The sequence below is a fragment of the Numenius arquata genome, chromosome 19 (assembly GCF_964106895.1).
Source record: "Numenius arquata chromosome 19, bNumArq3.hap1.1, whole genome shotgun sequence".
Lineage (NCBI taxonomy): Eukaryota > Metazoa > Chordata > Aves > Charadriiformes > Scolopacidae > Numenius > Numenius arquata.
The window spans coordinates 8,366,600-8,390,865 of record NC_133594.1 but is presented as its reverse complement, the minus strand read 5'-3'; the positions used below and the strand labels follow the sequence as shown (position 1 = coordinate 8,390,865).

Here is a 24,266-nt window from a genome sequence, read left to right as displayed (position 1 = left end):
ATCTTAGACCACTGTATCCCAGCCTCCAGCTTCTCCAAGCAATGCTTCTTGCTACATCCTGATAAAAGACACCAAGGTCAGACAGAATATTTTGTGGGTTCTTCATTCCCTTCCTCTCCATTGCAGAAGCCATTCATCCCGGTGTCTCTGGTTTGAGAACTGCCAATCTGAAAGGACATTATTAAAATCCACTCTGGACCCTCCATTGGATATTGGCTGTCTCCAGCCCAGCATTTAGATCGTAATAAAAACTTATATTTGCAGATGAACACTTACAGGATCCTTTGGGTCTTGGATAGCTCAATTCTTCCCTGCCTTCCCATCGATTACCATAGTGCTGTGCCTTTTGGGGCTTGTAGACCTCTTGGCTCATGAGTTCCCTGCCTGGGGGTTCTGCTCACCCTTTTCCAGATGAAGAGTGAACACTGAAGAGACAAAGGTCCTATAGGCACTGAGTAGCCAGGGTGGCCTCACCAACTGCTGTGTGCAGTATGAGTCAGAAGAGCTGAGTCCCAGTTCTAGCTCTGCCCATGATTCTCTGCATCATCATATTCCCTCTCAGCTTCGTTGGCTGAAAAACAGAGCTCATAATATTTCCGTACTTACAAAAGCTGTTCGGAGGATTATTGCATTGTTGTGAATTCCACAGATGAAAGGTGCTACAGAAGAACAAACTGCAATTATTGTTTCAAACCTCTGCCCTAGTCCTGTCATCCTTACTGAATAACGCTTACTCAATCAAGGAAATCCTGCCGCTACAGTGAAGAAAATCATTGGTAAAGTTGACTCTCTGTTGCAATAAGAGCATTTATCCCCTTCTGTTCAACACCCTTCTCTCTGCCACTGGGATGATTGGAGTCATATTAATCCCAGACATTTACTACACACTCTTAAGCAATCTTCTGTTTGGGCACTATTATGTCTTTATCCCAAACGTGACTGTTACTGAATAAATTCTCTTTTTGTAATGTATAACAACATCCACTCTAGAGACAGCAGCTGCTGGTAATAAGATCTGGTGTGAGCTGGCTGATATGTGAGGTCTCTTGTAGTCCATGGTGGCTGATGGCTGACAAAATGGTCCGAATGGCCCAATTTGCTTGCCTTTAGGCGTGTGGAGCTCGCATCGGCTTTTCATGTGCATGTCAATGTACAGCGTGCCTACGTCTGAGCCCAGAGATGGAGGACAGAATGCATTGCCGATGCGGTATTCAGAAAAATTGGTGCTCCAGGTTAGTGTTCCCAGCAGTCCCTGAATACTATCAAAGGCTCACAAAACTCATCAGTCCCACAGAGACAAGTATTTCCCTTTTCCACCCTTGTTTTCAAGTCCTACCCTGGACACCCAAGAGCAGAGAAGCAAAAAGTATCAATGTTTAGTAGCCCTGAAAACCACTCTGGTTTTGCACAAATAAGTTTTTTTCTTGTCCAAGCCTATGCACAAAGCTTCCTAGAAGGATGAATGCACCACTGTGCATTAAGGGTTAAGAATAGTGCAGTGGCAAGGAATAAATAAACTGCAGGTGTTAGTTAACAAGGTACTAATTGGGTAACTGGAGGTGCAACATAAGAGACCACAGAGGCTAATCAAAAGGCTTTGGGTGAACTCAGGATGCTCCTCTGAGCTTGGGGAGGAGGAAGTAAAAAGCTACTGCTCTAGTCTTGTATTTTATGGAGAAGTTGCTGTTAAGGTATCCTGGAACAGGCAGACTGTTACACCTCGTGTAAAACTAATATGACAGAACCTGTTCAGAAATTAATTTAAAGATTGCAACTATCTTTTCCTCAGTCTAAGTGCTTTTACTTTGGGCGAGGTACCTTGTGCTTGAATCATTCCGATTTGATTTCGCTGTGCCTTCTGTGGTGCTTATTCAAACGGAGTCAGCCTGTGCCTGTTCAGCTAAACCATTATCTAAACTCACTGCCTTGCATAAAGAAGGCTTTAAGGATCCCTAGAACATGCTTGCTTCCCTATTCCCTTGGAGGGTGCAGCTGGGTTCTTCATGCGCAAGTTTGCAGCCCTACAGGTAGGTGTGTGAGTGACTTGGATGTTCCAGTTTAAAAGCTGATAGTGGTGAAATCTCTGGGGACGGTTTCCCATGTGAGTTGTTTTGCCCGCTCAGGCTGATGGGTAATGAACACAATAATTTGGGGTGAAACCGTCTTACACCCACCCGGGGTGAGATAAGGAAGCACAAAGTGTAGCTGGGGGACTGCCCTTGGGTTGCAGTTTCATTGCAGCCTCCATCACCAAGCTGCTCTTGAAAGTGGATTTGCAGAGAGGATCAAACTTTAACTTTTTAACTTTTTAACTTTAACTTGTTTTTAACTTGTGCGTATTCCCTGGGAGGTGACTCTGCCTGGCCAGCCTGAAGGGCTTTATGCTCTTGCTGGGACCCTCCTTGCTTCTCTTGTCTCTGCGCCTGTGCCTGCGCTCACATTTTGCTTCACTTTCCTGTTTGCTCTCTGTGTGTTGCTGAGGTTGCTGAACACTTTGCATTTTAAGACCCCCTGTTCCATTCCTTTAACTCTGCCAAGTCTCACATTTGAGTCAACACGCTTTGTTGCAGGAGTTTGTCTCAAACTAAAATACAAATACATTTAAAAATGCAACTTGCAGATTACGGTTCAGCTGAGAACTAGTCCTCAGAGTGAAAGGCGTACATTTTCCCAAGTGTTCATAGTGAATGCTCACCTGATTACTCCCTGCCCCCTCCCTTAGAAAGCTTTGGCCTGACAACTTCTCCCAGCCCCTCGTGCCTAGAGCAGCAGCAGTTTTCATTTAGGGGCTCTTTGGTCATGCTCATGATTTGGTGTCCGTGTATGTTACGGCATTCATAAATTTATACCCTGCATATCCTGGTGGAACAGACATGTACTGGAATAGGACAGTGCATTTGAAAGAACTGACCTCCTGCTCTTCAGCTCTCAAATGCTTTGATACTCTCTTAGAATTGCTTTGAAAATGGGAATACAGCAGAAGGATGGTTAAAAGTGCCCTGTGCTGAAAATCCAATCCTTCCCTACACCCCCGATATCCGATACCCAGGATGCTTTTAGGTTGGGCGTAGTTCAGGTGGGACTTTCAAAGGGACTTCCTCGCTCAGTCTCACAACATGGAACATAGGATGACCAGACACAGGGCAGGTTAAGTGAACACCAGCTTGTGAAGTGAGGCTGTTCCCCTTGAGAGGAACCAGAATGTACATTTGTCTTAGTGCTCGTGTGCTCTGGGTGCAGAGAGCACTGCAGTGGTGTTGGGATACCTGATGGGCGAGTCAAAAAGGTCAACTTGCAGGTGCCTGTGGCAGAGGGAAGCCCAAGGCACACACCTGACCCAGTGTGGGGTTTGGCTGTAGGTGCAGATGCGACTTCAAATGATGTCTTACAAAGTAAGTACATCTAAGAGTGAGTTTCTAGTTCCTGAGTTCTCGCAGGCCTTGAAGTTGAGAGCAAAAAAGCTCTTTTTCTTGGGTTCGGTTAAGGTATATGAGCAACTTTGGTTTCATCCTGAGGCAGCCACAAGCCTGGCGAAGCGGAACTTTCCCAGGCATCTGCCCTCTTGCCTGTGCAAAACCCAATTTTGCTCTTCATATCAGACCTCCTGAGAAATTTCGATCCCGTTGGTCACGTTTTTCAAAAACTAATCTTCTGGAAATAAGGTCTTCCAGTAGAACTGCCTTCACCTTATGGTTACAATAAACTGACTTATTAATTGGCATCACTGCGTGGCTGTCTGTGTCCCAGGCAGGGTGGCAGCCTCTGCTGGCATACGTGTCCGCAGAGAAATCCCATAACTACTTCTTATTTTATGTTGGCACTCAGATGTTTCCCCTGGACTCTTTTATTTTCCACAGTTCTTTTTTTTTTTTCTTTTTTTTTTTTTCCCTTTTGTGCTGCACCGATTGAATCATATTTGAGGTTAAAACAGCATCTTTTTCTTTTTTTTTTTTTAAACTTTTGTTTACATTTGTAGATTTGCTCCAGGATATCGCCTGTGTTGGTCTGTTATTCGGGAGCGTTTGTTGATGCTCTTACGCTGGGTGTGTTTGTAAAATTCATCTTGTTTTTATTGTATACATTGGATTATTTTCCTCGTTGTTTTCAGCAGTTGAGGATGTTGTGAAACGCACCGACCAGCGCGAACTACATCAGGTTGTGGCTTTTCTTCACGGTGGTGGGGTGGGTTTTTTTGTTGCCATTTACTACTCCAGCTCGCGTCGGCCGCCTTCTATTTTTATTGCGGCTCGTATTAGTTGTTGCGTAATAAATGTGAGAGCGCATTACCCAATGCAAACCGCGATTTAAAAAAAAAAAAAAAAAAAAAAAAAGGGGGGGGGGGGGGAGAGTGTGTTTAAAAGCAAGCCAGCTCCCACAGTTGTGATTTAAAACTCGCAACACGCCTCACCTTGCGTGGGTCCCAGTCGCCGAGCCCAGTGGGACCCGCACCTTCCCAGTTGCACTTTTTTAAGGGCTCTCGTTGTACCTTTAGAGCTCGGCCGGAGAGGGGAAGCCGGGATCTTCCCCGGCAATGTCTGCCCGGGGCGCGGGGCGGGGGGGGACGGGACGGGACCCGCCAGCCCCCCAGTCCCTGCGGGTTTTTGTCGCGGTCCCCCCCACCCGAGCCCACGCCAGGCGTTTTCCCCGCCGTGGGGAGGGTCTTTCCCCGCTGACCGGGGCATCACCCCCGCTGTTTCTCTCCCCTGCCCGCCGGTCCGGGGAGGGAGCGGGGAGACGGGGGGAGAACGGGGGGGGGGGACCTGGTGGCTTCTGGGACTTGTAGTCCGGGGGCCAGCGGCCGCCTCTCCCCCGGCCCGGCCCGGGACTACCGTCCCCACATGGCCTTGCGCCCCGGCGCATGAGCTCTTGGGCGCCTTAGCGCATCTATTATACTGCCTTGCCGAGGATAAAAAGAAGAGCAACTGGAGGGACTATAAGGCAAACGTTGCTGGAGCTGCCGGGGCAAAGTAATCTATTTAATCTTTCCCTTTATTTGTTAGATGCTTGGGTGTGCATTGCTAGCACTGGGACATGGTTTCTGGAGGGAGGGGGGCCGGGGAAAAAGGGGGAGGAAAGCAAAACCCACTTGGGGAAAGGCCAATGCTGTGGTTTTTTTTTTTTTTTTAATTTTTTAATTTTTTTTTTTTCTTCTTTTCCCCTCCTCTCTTCTTCTGCTCCTTCTTCTTGCCAGAGCCCCGCGTCGCTCCCCGCGGCCCCGCAGCCTTTGTGCGCCGCCACAATGCAACAAAGCGCGGCGGGGCTGGCTGCAGCCTGGCCATTGATTTCCTCCCGGCCCCGCCGCTCCTGCCCACCCTTTTCTTCTTCTTCTTCTTCTGCCGCTTCTTCTCCATCTTCTGCTCCCCCCCCCCTTCTCCCCGACCGCCCCAAGACGCCCCGGACGGGCTCAGCCCCGGCCCCGCCGAACCCCGCGCCCCCCAAGCAGGAAGGAGATTTTCTTTCTTTCTTTCTTTCTTCCTTTCTTTCTTTCCTTTTTTTTTTTTTTTTTTTTTTGGGTGGGTGGGGGTGATGGTGGTGTTTTTCTTCTTCTTCCCCTTCTCTCGCTCGCTTTCCCTCGCTCGCTCTCTCTGCCCGCCATCTTTTGAAAGGGAAAATTAGGGGCGAGGAAAAGGAGGGCTGCAGGCGCCCTTAAAAAAAAAAAAAAAACAAAACAAACCCACAAGGAAAAAAGAAAGGGGAAAAAAAAGGGGGGGGGGGGGGCGAAAACAACAAAAAAAAAAAAGGCGGGGTGGGAAACCGGACTAGGCAGCAGCAAGCCCCCGCTGCCGGCGGTGCGCGGCTCCCCGGCGGTGGCGAGCAGCGGGGCTCGGGGCTCGGCCCCTGGGCGAGCGCCGGGCTGGTCCCGGCCATTTCCCTGGGCCCCCGCCGCCGCCCGGGTGGCTAGTTTGTGGAGCTGGAAAAAGGTCTGAGCCAGGCGGCTTACGCTGAAAAGTGCGCGTTTCGTGCGTTGTCCGTGTCCGCATGCATATATTTGTGTTTATATGTATATATACAGCTGCTCTGCTCGTGTAAATATCGGATGTTTACCGAACTTTCGCAAATAAATAGAAACCAAGGGTTCCTTGCCTAAACTCGATATGCTTTCTAGGTGTAAAAAGAAACGCAGATCGCGGATTTATATATAGAAGAAGTGTCACGCTATAAATAATGCTACCGATAATAAAATGTTAAAACTTCAAAACTCGGCCGTACTTTTTCCTCCGTTGATACTACTTGTTTGCTTTTTTGCACCTCCCAGGGCGCTGGGGACAGAGCATTATTTGTAGCCGGCTTGGTTTCACTTTCTAACAAAGCTGCAGTGTTCAGGTCGCGGATCTGTGCGCGTCTTTAAGCTGCGTGGTTCAGTCCTGCAGGGTGTTAACAGGGAAGGTGTTTCCTACTGAAAATGACTTTTGACAACACGGAGCGTGCATTCTGTAAGGTTCACCTTAAATGTTCTGTGACCATCCTGCAGTTGTGGCTATACCTTTCTGTTGATGTCTTCAGGAATCAAAAGTTACTAAAATAAACTTTTTTTGGATAAGCAAAGATGATGGCTTCACTAATACTTTGAACGTTTATATATATATTTTTTTTTAAACATCTTTAGTTCACTGACACCAGTAAATAGTCGGTTAGGGGGTAACACAATTAGCGAAGCACACCTGCTATTCCTTGCTGGGAATAGAGAAGTGTTTTTTTTTTTAATATGCTTGTTAGTATTTTTAATGCATTCAGTATATGTGAGTGTGCTGAGAGGGTGTCTCTAAATTAAACTGGAAATTTAGGTTTAAAGCTGAAACTCTTGTCTTTAATTCACACAGTGATAAGTCAAGGTATTAGGGGGCTCGGTGACTACCATATGTGCTGCAGTATACGCGTGAGAAGTGCAGAATAAATGTGCCTCAATCAAAACAAACAAGAAATCCCCAAAGCAGTCTGGTTGCTTTATATGCAAAAAAAAAACCAACAAACCCCGGTCTGTGTTGCTTACAACTACCCAGCCACTTGAGTGTACTGTAAATGCAAAGTCCTGCCTCCTAATCTGCAGATGACAGCACTCGCGGGCTGCTCTCTCTCTGATTTTGGTAGCACACAAGTTTACAGAGTTCTTAGTAATACACTGGGAGGCTCCTGCTGAAACAGAGTTAACTCCTCATCTCCAAGCCTTTTTTTTTTTTTTTTTTTTTTTTTTTGGAAAGAATATATGCCAAGATTGTAGATTTCTTTCTCTTTAGTCCACGCTGGTTAAAAATACTCGTGCGTGCATTTAGTGCTTTGAGACAATGCTTATAAAAGGGTTGGGCAGAGGGTAACAATCTTATTTAATGTTCAGCACAAGCTTGATTGCAATATTGTCTTCTGTACTCGCTGCCTACGTAGTGCTCAGTGCTGTGACAGTAGCTGTTCCAGTGAAAGGCTTTTTAGTTTTAGTGACCAATGTGTGCAGAGTTTAAATTAAGAAAGAATGTATGTGTGATGTAAAAGTGTTTGAGGTTTGTTCTCAAAACTGACTTTGGAGCGTTAGTTCCATTAACTTCAAATAAAAACTAGGCTCCGTTGCTTCTGGAAATAACACTTCTGTCGTTTAAGCACAGAGGTGCTTTAAAGAACTTTAGTTCTTGTCAGTTAACAAATATTTAGAAGAAAAGCACATTGAAGAAGTCTGATGTTCCAGCTCAGTAAGCAGGCTCGGCAACAGCGCTCTTCCGCTGTCTGTCTCTGGAGAAGGCTGGTTGTGTTGGTGTCTGCAGGCTTTGTAGCTGGTGGTTCCTTGCACTGTTGTAACTGCACTGGATACAATGATTTAAATCACAGTTCTTAATCGTCCTGCAAAATGCTTCTTTCCTGAATTAAGAACCATGTGTTTAAAGAGTTATCCTTCAGTCATCTCTTAAAATGGTGGGGAATCTTAACAGAGGTTCTTGGTGTCCACAAACCATGTCTGCAGGCCGGGAAACCAGCCTGCCTGAACAGAGGGTCCTGCCAGAATGGTTTGGGTTGGAAAGAACCTTAAAGATCACCCAGTCCCACCCACTGCCATGGACTGGGACACCTCCCACTGGACGGGGCTTTGAGCAACCTGGTCCAACCTGGCCTTGAACACCTCCAGGGATGGGGCATCCACAGTTTCTCTGGGCCAGTGTCTCACCACCCTCACAGTAAAGGTTTTCTTCCTAATATCTAATCTAAATCTAAGTCTCTTCCCGCTCTGAGCCTCAGTGGGCTGGAGACAGTGTGCACAGTTAAAGCAGTTTGCCCTGGTAAAGGCTGGGGCTTCCCATATTTTTTACAGATGCATCTTTTAATCGGTACAAGTTCTGAAAGATGCTGTTTAATATTTACCTCGACTTTAGGGAGGGGGCACTTGTGCAGTGGGTTGTTGGTTCCCAGCCAAGCCCCGCTGCACTCCTAGAATCTCGCTGCTTCACCCTGGGGTAATCTGGGAGCCCGATCGCTCTCCTTGACAGCACAAACAACTCGGGAGTCAAATCCCTCTCCTCAGCAGCCACTGAGTGATGTAGTGAGGTCTCATGTTTCAAAGGCTTAATTACTATTACAAAATATATTACTCTCTGTCTACTTTGGTAAGCTATCAGGTGCTTTCAGCACAGACAGAACTACACTTTGCTAAACAAATGAACAAAGAGTGTTTTGCATCTCAGTGCTGTTGATTGTTTCTCTTTAATCCTGGTTGCTCTTTCTTTGCTAATTTGCAAAATTCATTAATCCGCAGTGGGTTTCCCAATCATTACCATGAACCGTATGTTTTGTTTTGTTGTGTGTGTTGGTTTTGTTTTGTTGGGTTGTTTTTTTTTTTTGTTGTTTTAAATTGCCACATTATTCTCCAGTAATAGCCCAGAACACCATTGTAAGCAGTAGAGTTCTGGGAATTAGGAAGGAGCCATTGTTTGCTGAGCTGCTCAGTGAGCTGTCAGGACATTTTGGAAGGATGTGTGTGTCTCGAGCTTCTCATTCCACGGTATCTTACGGCGACATTAGTGTGTTTTTGTCAATCATTAGTGCTTGTTGGAGGTGGACAACTTTCTTTGGGGCACACTAACTCTTTAACCCACTTGTTGCTAAAGCTGACATTGGAAGGATTTAAATTCTTCTGGAGAGCAGTGTGGAAATTCACTGTAGCATGCTGCTTTTTCTACTAGTCCTTATTCCTTCTCCCATTCTTACTGATAAGATACCGACTGAAGAAAAACGCGCCTCTGTTTTGGATTCCTTTCACGCCTTTCCAGGCCTCAGTCTCTTTGCAGCTTGAGTCTGATAAGTAGACACTGTGGTGTCTGGAAGTACTACAGCAACATGGATAACCTGGGCAGAGGAGATGGTTTCTTTGTCTCACTCCTTTGCTGGGACCAGGGCTCAACATTCTCATCCCACAGGGGTAGCAAAGGCAATCTGAGGTGACGTTTCTCTGCATGGGGGACCAATCTGGAACTAAATGCCCTGGATGAAGTGATTCAATTTAGCTTCAAACTTTGAGATTTAAACGCAGTTCTGATTGACTCTGCTTTGGGAATGATCCTGTTTGCTCCGTTCTTCCCTTTAAAAAGAGAGAGGCAGAGGCAGAAAAGGATTTGTTCCAGTCTTGAAGTTTACGCTTGGAGCACTTTAACAGCCACACGGATATCCTTGCAGACATAAATATATGAGCAGGGATATACTTCGTGTGACTGATTCACCTGTTGTAACCAAACCCAACCTGTATTGAAACACAGGCACATTTTTTTTTTTCCTTGTGTAACTTTGTCTTTTCAACTGCGCAACTTATCCTTGTGTAACATTACAGAGGGTGCCTGGTTGGGGATGTCACTTTCTTGCCAAAATGTGGCCATGCCGAGATAGATCCATTATCTAAAACTGCACTGGTGGATAGATTTGGCTATAAGCAGCGCAGAGTTTGCAGTACTGTGCGATTTTGCTGGGAGGGGACGTAGGACGTAGCAGCCTTTTTGCTTACCAAGGCTGGTTTGTGAACTGAGCTGGACTGTGGGCTCTAGTGAAAGCGACAGGCCGAGCACACGTGTTCTGTACGTGTGTGCAGGAATTGTGAGTGGGTATAATGGAGAACGCCATTCCTTATTGGAAAGCATTGCCTTTTGCAGCTTCTCTGTTGGTGCCACAGTTCTGTTTAATGTTATTTCACAGACCATAAAGTGCAGCTCCTCAAAATGCCATGTGAAAGAGAGTGTGCTCCCCCAAGATTTTTACTGTGCTTGTCTGAGCATGGATACTGTGCTGAAAGTGTGTTCCCTTCCCAGACAGGAATCAGCCACATGGGAATAAATTAGGATACTTGTGTCCACGCTGTCGTGGTTGTACTTCCTTTGACTTGAGCTTCATCCATATGTAGGAGCTTTAAGAGAAGCTTAGGGCTTGTGCGTTCTCCCTGCGCAGGAGGTTGAGCTCTTGGCAGGATCTGTGCCTGGGGAAGCTGAGCTCCTCCTGTTGGGAGCCTGTCTGTCCACCCGGAGCAGTCCATGGGGATGGTGGTGTTCTTCTGGGGGTGTGGAGGGAGACCACCTTACTCAGGAATGTTCGGCAGTAGGGAACACATTCTCCTCATCCTCGGAATTACCAGCCTCTGCCCCTGCATAGGAAGGGGTCATAGACTCTAAGGTCCAAATTTTTCCCTTTTTCACAGACTGTTTAGGAGTTTAAATCAGATGCACAAACTCAGGCAGCAGGAACTGCGCTGGTGCCCTGTCAGAGAGCGACAGCAGTTTCTCTATCACAGTTTATTCACACCTTAGCTGACCTGCAACTTCCTTGCGTAGCTGAGCAAATTTATGGATCTACCTAACCTTAGCAAAATCAGCGAGGCGCTTTTCATCTGAAATAGTAGACCACATACAGCCTTTTGCACTTGTTTGGCTACGTTTGCTTAAAGTTAACATGTTGAGTTATTCTGGAACAATGTGCTTGGTCGAAGACGAGGCACTTGTATTGATTTGGAAATGGATAACGCTGGTGCAACCAGTTTAGGGGAACATGCATAGGGGAGGAATGGTGGTCCCAAATGGGAGGGCGGCGAATTACTGCTCCTCTGTCGGCTAAGCTGCAGTAATTAACTTGGTGGGTGGGTGTATTTACTCTGCCCCATTACCAAGTATAACATTACTGTGGCTCAGCTAACAAGTAGTATATTTATGTCATGGTAATTCAATCACTTTCATTTCATTGTTCATCCCCTTAAACTAACTTGATTGTCATATATTGATTTAGGTAGCCTTGGCTTGGGAAACTTGCAGTGCTGTAGCTGTAAACCCAGAGCATGATTTAAACCAGTGGCAGCTCATCTGTTCTTACTACACTTGTAATGGTTTTTATCCTAAAACAAATCTGTTCTTTTTCAAAACAGTAACTTTAATCATTTTAATATATAAAATAAATACTAAAATTGAGTAGGAGAAAGTGTTGGAGCACAAGAAGTGCGCAAAGGAGGGAGTCTGTTGATGAAGGAAGGTATTTTCTCTAATGAATCACTTTGATGGTTCTGCTACATACTGTGAAATGCTTCTAACAAGTTAACATACGGATCTGTGCCTGTTTATTAGAAGTCTGTCCCTCTGTTGATGCTTACATAGAGCTGCCCGTAAGGATAACATCTGTAGCACTTAAAAATGATATTAATAATGTTGATATATAGCCATGCAGTACTGGTGGTGCGAAGGAGAATTGAAGTGTAGGTTATTAGGTACACAGAGCAGAAAACAATCCTTCAAAGAGGTAATACACAGGAATTGAATGCTGTTTGCAAAGGCTCTATGTTTTATACTGTGCTCAGAATACTTTTTGTACTTAGTTTCAAAGAGGAGGTAATCTTCCTGTTATATGTAGCCTCTTAAATTCAGTTGGAAGTGGAATTTGGCTGTATCTAAAACCCCCTCCCCAACAGGTGTCATGAAGGACCTCTTGGGTGTTGTGGTTTATCTTTTAGAAACGTGTTCAAAGAGCTCTGCAGTATGGGGATTGGGATAAAGCAGATGGCAGCTTTAGCTTTGCAGTTTCTTCAAATGACAATGAGCATTGTACTTAAGGTGTTTCCAGAAACCTAAGTTATGGTATTTGAACACCTTGTAAATACCGATTCCTCTGTGTGTTTGCTTTTTTCCTTAAAATTTGGTATAACCATAACACTAAGAAGGAGTTAATGTATAACTGCATGGGAAAAGACTAATGACTTGTAACTAATTGTAGATGGTAGTGGAAATATTCATATCCCTATTTCACAAGTGGGGACCTGACAAGCCTACACTATGGGGTGTCAAGAACTGAGGTGAGGTGTCAGCATCCTGTTCTGTAGCTGTCTTTTGTAATTCTTTGCAGATATAGCAGAAACTCAGAGATGCTCTGCCCAGCAGGGAAGTCTCTTAGTTTTTTGTTTGTGTTTCTCACCTTGTCTTCAAAAAATAACATTTATTTTTTTTTGGAAATCAAAGTCCAGAAAAAAAATAAATCATAACAAACCTGTTGTGGAAAGACTATGTGTAATTTATTCACTATATGCTGAGTCAAACTGAGTGAGTTTGAAGTTTTTTTCTTATACTGTAAAAGTATACAGAGCACCATATGCTGATTAAAAAGGGGACGGGCAGACTTTTTCAGAACACAAATGTTTAATTGTGCAGATCATATCCTTTAAAAAGCAGAAAAAGAGAACCCTGCGAGGGTGTAGATGTACAATAAACCCATTAGGAGTTCTGAAGTCTGAGCGGGTGTTGCCACGTTGTGCTTTAGTGGGTGTACCTAAATGTTTCTGTTGTGCATGTATCATCTGAAACTTGGGTCAGTACCAGAGTATGGGTTTTTTGGTGGTTTTGTTTTGGTTTGGTTTTTTTTCAGTTAACTGAAATGTGGTTTGCTGACCTGAAATCGACAAAACTGATTTCTGGAGTCACAGGATGAATGGACAGTAGTATCATGCACTGGATAAGTCATGTTTGGAGAAGTTTGGCTGTAAAATGATAGATGGGAATTAGGAGACAGAGCACTGAAGGAGGTGGGTTGTGGTACTGACCTGCGCTGTGATTATTTTTAGTTTTTAAGAGCGTTGCATCTTGCCAATTTGTGCCTCTTTCTCCCCTCCTTGGCCAACCGTCACGTAAACATGGAAATTCCTCTTCTTGACTAGGCTGCAATTTATCTTTGTGTGGTGCTTTAGGAAAAGTGGTGAAAGAGAACAAGATCTCCGTGCTCTTGCACACCTTACGCTTGTGCAATAGGATTTCTCCAGCTGGGATCACGTTCTGCAGCAATCCTGCAGCTGGAGGATGTATCTCCAGGGCCTGGGTAGCACTGACTAGATCAGCTATCAGAGCTATTGTAACTGCAACAATGGGAGCATCCGCAAGTCTGATCGGCCTGAGTAGACTCTCCAGCCCCAGATATCTAGCACTTAACCCCCTTTGTCTCTTTATCTCTCCCTAATGGACAGCTAGAGAAGGGGTTGACCAAGGTAGAGGGGCCAAAAAGTGTGGAGAGCATGTAATTTGTTTCTGTCTCTGTTTAAACCTTCCTTAGAAAGAGATTTATCTTGATGGACCAATTAGTTGTATCTTCTAGGCGATAAGTCTGCAAAACCCTCTGTGGAGAGGAGCTGAGCCACAGAAACTGTGCAACTTAGGTGAAAGTTGCTTAGCGCTTTGCAGGATGAGGCTTGAAGTGGTTACTGAATCACAGAGGAGGACTGAGCTGCTGTCTCTGTTGTGGTTTACACTGTACTTCCAATGTGCCTTGAGCCACGTTCCTGCCTCCCCTCGGTCTCCTGCCCCCCTCTCCTGCTCCTGACATGTTGGGAGCTCGCATGGTATGTGGCTATGTGCCAGCACCTTCGCAGCTTCCTTTTTGCCTAATGTCCAAGGCAGCAGGGCTTGTGCTGCACATGGGCTTTTGGGGGACTGCAGTAACCCCTCCACATGCTAGAAATTGCCAAATAAGCATTTGGTGTGTTACGGTGCACTAGATAAGAGAGAGTATATGCTCAGAAGCAGGTTCACCTTCTCTCCGTTCTCTGTAAACCTGATGTCTGTCTTCTCTTTGGCTTTTCCTCTGATGATGAGATGTTCTGGGTTCAACCCTGTGGGTCATGCAAGGTAACTTCATCGCATCTCCACCTTTCCCCTCTAGGAAGAAATGGCACGAGCAGTCTTTGCCCAGGCATGTGATTCTCCCAAACACTTTCCTTTCTCTGCCAAATCTCGGTTATGAAAGTGAAGGCTGAAACAGCCCAACACTTTTTTTTTCCCGTTGCCATAAAGGTATATTTGGTGTTTTCTTGTTGTGAGAGGCACAACCACTAGCATTTTCCTGTGAAGCACCTACCCATTCCCATCCTGTTGATGTAGCTCTGTCTTCCCAGAGTGTCGATGTGCAAGCCACCAGCTGCTTTATGTACTCTGAAACCTGTTCATAGATGCTTATTTCCACTGCTACAACTAAGCGTTTGTTAACATTTTCATTATAGGTCACCCAGTTAATTTGCTGAAGTACTTCCTGGAAGATTTTTTGCAAGTGCAGTTCACTTTGTTTCAGAAATCTCAGTCCAATCCTTACCGCAGAGTCAGGTCTCAGAGCTGGCTGAACTTCTCCAGTCAAGAATCCAACACAGAGTAAGCTTTTTAACCACTCGCACTTTTCCTTCCTCCTGTAGTCTTGTTAACAAAACTGTGTGTAATTCAAGAGCTTGCAAAAAACCAACATATCTGAGAGTTCAAATTTGCCTCTGTGTTTTCAGAGGACCACAAAATATAGGGCTGCAAGAAATGTCCAGAGGTCATTCTGTCCTTCTCCCCACTCCAAAACAAGATCAACCATACCTAATCCATTACTGAGGCCGGTTATTTAAATTGTTCTCAAAAGCAAATTTAAGTCCTTGAAAATGAACTTGTTATAGTGTTCACTATAGCATCACTCCCTGCACTTGAAACTGCAGCCTTTAGAAAGCATTTGAGCCCCATATGATTTGTGTGTTGCAGGAGGTAGGTGACATGCATCTAAATTCTTGCTCAGACTTGATCAGAGGGTGCTTCCTGTGGCATTAGCAACTTGGTGAGAGAAATACGCTGGCCTGTAATTATCAGAAGGACCATAATTTTATTTGAGGTGCCTAGAATAGTGCTTATAAAAGTCCCCAGTGCTTTTATAGTCAAGATAAAGTGACTTTTGGGAACCCCTGAGTTTGAAAGCATGATGTGAGACGTCTTAAAGTAGCCTGATTTGCAGGGAGCACTGAGTATGCATCAGAACCGAAAGCCCTTGAAATTACCAGTTACTTCTGGCTGATTCTTATCTACTGGTTAGGAACCCACAGGCTCCTTACTGAGGAAACACCTGCTCTTATAATAGCCAAGGAGAGACCAAGGGTGGGAAATCCATCTGCATAATCTGATGAGCATTAAACTAACCAAGTCAAAAGCCAAGGAACTGACTTAATCTTCTGTGATCTTTTCCCCTCCCTCACGTGGAGGTAAGTTAAGGACACAGTTGCATCTCCTAGTCTCAGGATGTTATTGGGGCTGTGCTCAAAATAATATGCATGAAAAGCAAATCTCTGGTGTGTGAAATTAATGATGTGGGAGACAACGAGGACGGCTGAATGGACTTTCAGAGTGCAAAGCTGCAGCGTGTCATGAGGGCACTCAAGCCAAATTCCCTTTTCCTGCAGCGAAGCCAGGTGCAAACGCTTCATCCCCAGGTCTTGAGGGGGTGGCATATTGTGTGTAGCGTGTGTGTGTCTGCCAGGGCAGTGTTGGCTGATAAAGCACCTCGTCTGTCCTCGAGTCTTGGTCTCAAACCTAACATCCCTTGTGTTTGAAGAGAACATCCCTGCTGACATGGAGTTAGTAGGTAGTGAAAGCTGCCTGAAATTCAACTCCTGTATGGGGCTGTGAAGGCAACAGAAGGCAGAGTAGGAGCAAAAGGAGGACATCTACCAGCTTTGTTTCCTTCTGAGGAGCCTGGAGGAGTGGTGGTGTAGCCCTTACTTTCTACAGCCGTAGAATGAAATGGGTATAACCCTCAATTAATAATCTTATCTGACTTTAAGGTTGTGTTGAGGTGCTGCAGTGAACTAAAGCTCTCCTGCAGTTCTAAGACAGTCTGGGCAAGATGATCATGGGCCTGCTGCTTCTCTGAGATATGGGGAGTAGCATATGGTGGCAAAAGCTTCCAGCTATTGCTGCTGTCATGAAAAAGGGACCGCGTGTCTGCTTTGGTGGCTGCAAGAAGCCTGTGTGTGGGAGTAATGCTTGGAGGAGCAGCAGCGTGAGGAAGCCTGCTCCAGCTGCCCTGCTGTCTCAGCATGGTTCTGGCTGCTGGCTTCATCCAACCTTCAGAAAGGCTCAGTCACTGCCTTTCTTGCCTGTGAGAGCTGCGCTGCTTCCGAGGGGCTGTTCCTCTGACAGGCTGGCTACTGAAACTGGGGCCAGGCGCTGGCCAGGGCTCAGGGCTCTGTCACAGCCTCACTGGGTGGCCACGGGCAGGTCACTTAACGGTGTGAAGCATGAGGTGTCAGCATCAGCTTTTAAAGGGAGGAACAGGGTCTTACTGTGTGTCTGCAGAGTGCCAAGTACTGAGGGACCCTGATCTCTGCACAGCCTCCATGTGCTACTGTAACGTAAATAATTATGTGGAGATAATGATGAGGTCAAGGAACGTCTCTTAAACTTGATAATTTTCCCTGATGGGAAGATTTATATTGCTGTTTCTGGCTGGGCTGGATTTGTGCCAGTTTTTGATCAGTGTCCAAGTAACCACGCAGAAATACTATACCAAGGGGGAGGAAAAAAAAAAAAAAAAAAGAGCTGCTGGGCTCACATGCTACCATAAAGCTTGCTACCTTCTAATTTTGCAATCAAAACAAATACCATCCTGTACTGCGTGAAGAGCAGCAAGGGAGTGAGCCATCCGTTAAATGTTTGGCCCTGCCAAAGGAAGTGGCAGAACCGTTAGCTGAAGCAGCAGGCTCGCTGGCACAGCGCACATTTCATGGGGCTTTATAGCTCCTTTTAAAATAGCCTCCACCACTGCAGACAGTCTGTGGGCTGCATCAGCCGAGTAAAATGTTATCCTGCTAGTACAGGGAATTATTAACATGTTTTCTCTGTGCCAACTGTCTCTCTGCTGACTGACCCATGCAAGCAACTCAATGAAAGAAAAGTTAAAAAAAAAAAAAAAAAAAAAAAAAAAAAAGAAAAGCCTTCCAACTTTGCTGGGTTTTTTTTTTGATGGCTGGTTTGACTGGGGGATGAGCCAAACCCTGTAGCTTTGCTGGATGCCGCACTGAGGTTGCAACTTAGCACAAAAGAACAGACTTGAACTCCAGAGAAGCAAGATTTATTGGAGAGTTTGGGTTTGGGTTTTGCTTTTAATTGTCGTCTCAGACTGGGATGAGTAAGAAGGAGGAGAAATGCAGAGTGTGGGAAGCAGTGTACGCTCTGCATGTATGACAGTGAAAGGGTGTACTTTAATTTTGGAATATCAGAACTCTTCATGCACAGCCAGAAAAATCAAGAAAAGCTTCTGTTACTTGAACATTACAGTTCTGAGGAACAAAATAAGTAGCAATTTAAAAACTGAAATTTAACAAGTTATTACTCTAGGGCTAAAAGAAGTCCAACCTTGGGCCTTCACTGGAAGATGCACGTGGTATCTGTGCCAAGGCTGGGTTTGGCAGTCTTCGTTCCAGGTTGTACAGTACCTCGTACAGTGATGTCCTGGTTCACAACTGGGCTCCCTAATGATTTAAATGATTATTGATGCTAATACAATTTCAGTAGATGCTGAAGTGCTTAGACTAGAGCTGTGTATTTTGATTCTACTTGGAGTTATGGGACAGTTTGTGTAACCTTGCTTGTTTTTTGTGCGTGTGAGGCTACTTAACTGTTGTGTTGGATGATTTGTGTGGTAAGTGGGGCTGTCAGATGGTCATGCCTCTCACTTTCCTCATGTCTGACAACTGATTTCTCAGGCAGGACTGTGACCTCTCCGAATTCAATGTCATACACTTTTGGACATTCCAAAGCATTTGCACCCTCAGCTTCCGAATTCCTCATAATCCTGCTTTTTATGTTCTTAAACAGAATATTATTTTGAAACTTTAGAAATAAAGGAATGGATGTAGAAACAAATTTTTAATTTAAAAAAAAAATCAAGGAATGATCTGATATCAAAGCAGCTTCCCCAGCAAATGATGAGGGAGCTGATGGACCAAGGGTTAATTAGGGAGCAGCGAGGCACATGCACGTTAAAGCTGCATTTATGCCGGGAGCAGATAACTTCCAGTGCTGCTGAGAGCGCCCTGGTTCCTGGCTTTCAGCTGCAGGATCCAGTGTTTAAATGACAGTGCTGTTAAGAGGTTTGAGGTTTGTAGCCACTTTTGGTTGTAATAACCAATGAGTTGGAGCATGCAAGTTAAAGAGCTGTCAGAGGACTGGCGGAGTTGGCTGTCATGATCCTGCCCCTCCTACTTTTGGTAATGTTCTTAATTAAAATCCTTTCGGAGTTGTGTCACTGACTGTTACACGCTTCTCTTATGTGGACTGTACAAGCCTTGTTTAAGCTTGATGATCAAAACGTGCATGTGAAGAGGCAGTGCGTGTCCCGGGCTGCCTGGGTGGAGCAGATGAAGACAGAAAGGAACTATCGCTATCTCCATGGCACAGATGAGGAACTGTGGTGTGAAGATACTGAGTACCTTGGCTAAGGTCAGAGAAGGAGTTTGGGAGAGGTAGGAGCTAGATCTGTGTTTTTTGAGTTACAGTTCTGGGATTTAATAAAAATTACCTTAAAAAAATATCCTTATCAAAGACAGTTTGACAGTAGGAAGAAATCAGGAAATTCAAATGAAAAGAGAATTGTTGTATTTAACCTTAGGTTATTTCGAGGGAAGACTTAAGTTACACTGCGTAGTTCCAAACTTGTGACTGAAATGCTCTATAGCAGTAGGAATTGCTCTCTGTGGGCGCTTTATTTCCTGTCAATCCTTGCGTTGGATTCAGGTTGTTAATCAAGAAGACAGCAAACAAAATGCTTCAGTGGTGGTCACCAGGGGCCTGCAGTCAGCGTTGCATGCACTCGGATGATGGCCCTGGGGTCTGAAATCCACACAGAGAGCTGCCCAGAACAAGACTGAGTGAAACTTCCCAGTTACCTTTTTTTCTTCTTTTTAATTCCTTGCCCATCCCCCTCCCTCACGCCCCTCTCCCCCCTCCTTGATCCGAAGATTGCATTTTGCAATATTTCTGCTGCTGCTCTGAGTTGATGGGACAACAGGAAAAAATGTTCTCCTGGTTTCTTCCAAATCTGAAATCCCAAGTAACATCCTAGTTTGGAAATTCTTTGCCCAGAGGATGCCAGCCAGCCCTCCTGGCTGCTTGGTGATCACCCTGCCTGCCAACAGCAGCATGACCAGCGTGATCGGATGAGAGGGCTGGGGAGCAGACACTGGTCCTTTTTGAACTACTAAGCTGGGCTCTTGAGTTTTCAAAGAATAAGAGTCATGAGAGTCATGATTCCGGATCTATACTAGTGCCATATACATGGCACAAGAAAGTCCTACTGTCATCTCTGCTTTTTCCTACATACTTGGAATATAATGGGTCTCATGAATGGATGGTAGCAGAGTCATAACTGATCTTGTCTGTTCCCTGCACACATAAGCACTCACACTCACACACAGATTTGTTTTAGGTTTTTAACAATTTCATTTTCCATAGAGGCACTATAAAAAAATTAACTGTACAATTAACTCTAAAAAAATAAACCAGATCTGGTTTGTGGAGCCAGGAACACCTGAGAGCCAAGCTGAATGATGGCTGTGGCACCTGGAGCACTGGCCATTTTATGGCATGGATCCCTGTGCCACAGCATCACCGGGGTACCAGGGTGTTCTCCTCGTTACGGAGCTGCTGGGGCAGCAGCTGGCCTCCAGGATCCAGATCCCTCCACTACTCAGGCAAGTCTGGGAAGACCAATATTTAAACATCCCTCTCTGCTGCAGATCTGTTTATGTTTGTATGCACCTATTTTTACAAAATTCCCCCAAATTAGGTATGTGTTTACTTTTTGCCATCATCTAACCAGCAACTCAAAGGGTAAGTTGATGCTCTATATTTAGTCCAGATATTCAGTAGAGATGATTAGGGATGTATCAAAGAAGAGGTGGTTTTTTTTTTCCCCTAGGATTTCTTAATGCTCCCTCCTCCTTCCTGGATTACTGCAGCTTCTGTCTCTGCTCATGTTTCTCTATGCAGGCAAGAAGCATATGTCAGTGAGAGTATTTGTGTGGCTTTCTGAACGTACTTGAAATAATTTGCCTCTAGAAAGTGATCGTGGTCTGTTTGCCATGAGAAGAGTAGCTGCAGTCCTGATGTGAATTGAAATATCAAATGTTTATGGAAGATGACATAGCAAAGCTGTTTACCATATGGTATACAAGACACAGTGATACTAGACCATTTTTTTTTTCCCTGGAGTTTGCTGGGAAAAAAAAACAGAATACAGTTATGCAACTTGCGTATTTTTCTGGATTTCATATGTGCCTTTAAGAGAGACCATGACAGTGCACACTTAGGCAGGTCGTAGGATACAAGTATAATATTATTCTTTATATTGAGCCTGTGTCTTGAGACTTCCTTACATAACTGAGGGCCAGTCAGGTATGTGTAAGGGTAATAGTAAGACATTTATGAGATTCAAAGTGCAGATCACTTCCAAGTTAGGATGTTTCTGGTGATGCCTTTCATTCACAACTCTTCAGAGCACCTTCCTCTGCTGCTTCTTTTATTTCTCTGGATCAAGGTCCTCTGACAGCTGTCGTCCGCTCTTGAGTATGGGATTTTAGATTAACCATTGCACCAGTGTAGAGACTTGTAAGCTGACTCGGTGCCAGCAAGCATGGGTCTAGTGACAGTGCAGTTAAGTTTCCGTGGAGCTGCAAGGTATGGATTTACTAGCTCAGATCAGCACATTCATGGAAACCTCTGCGCTACATCCTAACTGTGTTCCCTAATAGTATTTTTATGTTGCCCCATGGGTTTTCTTTGCACAAGGATGCTCTCCGAGCCAGATACAGCAAGAACTAGTTCTGTGAAGCTTACTGGCTTTCTGCAAGCTTTGAATTTGAGAATTGCTGTTCCACTGTCTCTTGGGTCTTGAACTGTGCCCATCATCAAGATAAAGTATGTTACAAGGGAACGAAGCAGATGGAGTAAAGAGCCTGAGTTAAGACATTGCTGCTGATTGAACATGCCTATTTCAAGTGAGTATCTGTATTTATACATTGTCCTCTTCCTCTCATTTGATCTAGGTTGTATGGTTGGACCCTGGAAATGGGATGTCAGTCCCGTTCAGGGAGCATAAAGGAAGAAAGAAAATCTCCCAGTCGCTGCTGCTGTGACAGCGAGTGAGAGCAAGAGCAGGAAAATGTCGACAGTCACATCAGCAATCCAGGCTCCTCAGGGCCCTGTGAATCCGCCGCCTCCGGAGGTCACTAATCCTAATAAGCCTGGCCGGAAGACCAACCAGTTGCAATATATGCAAAATGTTGTGGTAAAGACCTTGTGGAAGCATCAGTTTGCTTGGCCTTTCTACCAACCTGTTGATGCAATTAAATTGAATTTGCCGGTAAGTATCTATCATCTTCTGCTCACTATTCTGTTCCTAGAAAGCTTTGTGTTGGTGAGATCAGTTTTCTGATGACTGGATCAGCATGGTTGTGTTGCTTTGGGGAATTTCCTTGAGTCCTCTTAGACTCGCTGAATTAGAGGATGATGTCTTTGGGAGCTGGAGAGGTGCAGGTCTCGGAAGGGAAAAACTACTCACTTAGTGAGGGAAGAGAAGAGCATACAGGCAAGCTGTCCTAGAGCATCTGAAGCATAGTGCTTGTTTGTGGCTTGTCTCTGGTTACTTTTAAGTGTCTTCACCCCTTACCTCACCTCTGTCCAGTTTGAGCGAGAGCCTTGAAGCCCACACTCTTCTCAGCATTTGGCATTTGGCTCAATGTAGCTTGTTTTTCCAATAGGCTTTCCTTGATTTGCCGTTGAATTCAGGTTGAGGAAGACAGGAGAAGCTAATTACCAAGGATACTCTGAAGCTAGATATTTTCCAATGCTGTATTGGAAGTCAAAATAACAGAACAGTTGCATTTACCCATCTACCTCCTGTGCCTGATGATATATGCTCTGTCAGACGAGGTGGTACGGGATATAGCCTGGTTATTCATAAATGATCAAAATTTACTAAGCTGCATTCTTCCAGGAAACATAGCCACAGACTCTTTGCATCTCCTCCACCCTCTTTGCTCAGCCAGGCAGCCCCTTTTGGATCAACTCTGGCTGCTTTGAGCAAGAGGGCTGCATGTAGGATCTGAGGGAGCGTGGTTTGGGGATGTAAGGTCAGGAGTCCTGTAGTTACTGCAGGTTATAACCCAATTTTATGGACTGGACCAGGAGTCTTTTGAAGTCTATAATGTTGTTGATGGGTACTATTTAAAGTGTTGGGCAAGGGTAAAGCACTTAATACCCGTGCTCCTTTGTGTCGTCTTTTTGTGGGTTTAGTTTCTCAGTGAGGCATTTTGAAGTGGTTTTAGGGCAGGTTACCAGAAAATTTAGGAGTCGTCAGTTGGAAGAATAGTTGTTTTTCAGGTGTGCCCTAAATCTGAACAAGCCCGGTAGCCAGCAGGATTGCTTTTTCTGCCCTCACCTGCCTTGCCTGGAAATATTGCTGTCTCAGGTCGTGCTCGAGGGCTGGGCTCAGAGCGTGGCCAGTGGCCATATGTGGCTTCATGTGCACATGCAGCGAGAGGGCTTCTGCTTTTCTCCAGAATGAGAAAATTACAGCATACGACCTGGCATGCCTGGAGCGTCTCCAGGCTAATCACAGCCTCTACAGATGCTCAAGACCAGCCCAGAGAGAAACTGGGTTAACATGTGGAAGCCTTTTAAGGGCTGAAATACCCTTAAAAGAGAGACTGAAAGTTTTAGCACAGTCTTAGCCGGTGATGGCTCTGATGAATTTCTGTGAGTGCTAGAGGCAGCCTTCTAAAAAGGGAGGCAGAAATGCTGTTTCCCAGACTGCAGCCAGTTGGCCATTGAGCTGAACACCCTGCCAAAGCCCTGCTGACCCTGCTGCCATGACTTTGGTCCCACGGGAGCATGAAGAGCATCGTTTCACGTCAGTCTAGCTGTCAGCTGTGACACCCATCCACTCTATGGCACCTAGGCCATCCTAAGAGGTATCAGGGCTCCAAACAGCTTCCGGGGTGAATTGCTCAAAAAGCATATTTTCATCCACATATTGCGGTTACCACCTTCCCAGTCCAGCCATTCTTATAAATATAAACATATATAATGTCCAAGTAGCCATTTGTGTTTGTGTTTGAGTGTCTATCAGAGGGAGTTGTGGAAGGCTGGTGGTTGTGGAAGGAGTTCTGGTGCTTTGTAGTCAAGTTCATAATAATAATAATAATAATAATAATAGACTAAAAGGCTACAAATTAGAAAATAAATGAAAGTAAAGATGATACTTGCACAAAAAAATGGGGATGTGTTTTTGGGGAGGAGGAATGAAGAGAAAAGTGGGACTAAAGGGAGGTGTGAACAACACTCTTTCTGCGTGTCAGGAGATGTAACATCTTTGCTGTTTCTCCAACAGGATTATCACAAAATAATAAAAAACCCCATGGACATGGGAACGATCAAGAAGCGCCTGGAACATAACTATTACTGGAGTGCCAGTGAATGTATGCAGGATTTCAACACCATGTTTACAAATTGTTACATTTATAACAAGGTAAAGAGCCCAGACAAGCCTCTAGCTGGGGCACTGCCTAGAAAAGACCCACCTACGAGCCTTATAGTGCAGGTTTTGAGCAGAGCCAGCTCTGCTGTGCTCCGGGCCCTCCTTGCAAGGATTTGAAATGCCACTAATTGCAACCACATTACTTGAAATGCACAAAGCTGTCTTTGTGCTGGGTCTTTCTTCCCCCAGACTAGTTAAAACGGCAAATGTGCCTTTTAATTATAGATAGATTTCTGCTTTGGGGTTATGCAGCAAGTTTTTACTCCTTTTTGTTTCCAGTTAGGAGTTCTTTAAAGTTTGTGCAGTGCTTTGCGGGTGCTATGTGGGGTGTTAGTGCTGTGTGTTACACAGGCTGTCTAGCAGTAAAGAATACCTCTTAGCAGAGAGCAGTTCAGGAAGTGTAACTTGGTTCTCTGCCTATGTCTTGTCCTTACTTGCACACCTTTAGATTG

The 24,266-nt window shown here is 45.0% G+C and overlaps 1 protein-coding gene across 1 annotated transcript in view; it reads left to right on the top strand.

The window, feature by feature from the left end:
- The first annotated feature begins 4,894 nt into the window (after positions 1 to 4,894).
- The window catches only part of BRD3 (bromodomain containing 3), a 41,217-nt gene continuing 21,845 nt past the window's right edge, over positions 4,895 to 24,266 (top strand). The window contains exons 1-4 of the mRNA XM_074161311.1: positions 4,895 to 4,967; positions 14,480 to 14,624; positions 21,323 to 21,639; positions 23,668 to 23,805. Of these exons, the coding sequence (XP_074017412.1) occupies positions 21,439 to 21,639; positions 23,668 to 23,805 (339 nt within the window). The 5' untranslated portion in view covers positions 4,895 to 4,967; positions 14,480 to 14,624; positions 21,323 to 21,438. The remainder of the gene's footprint in view (positions 4,968 to 14,479; positions 14,625 to 21,322; positions 21,640 to 23,667; positions 23,806 to 24,266) is intronic.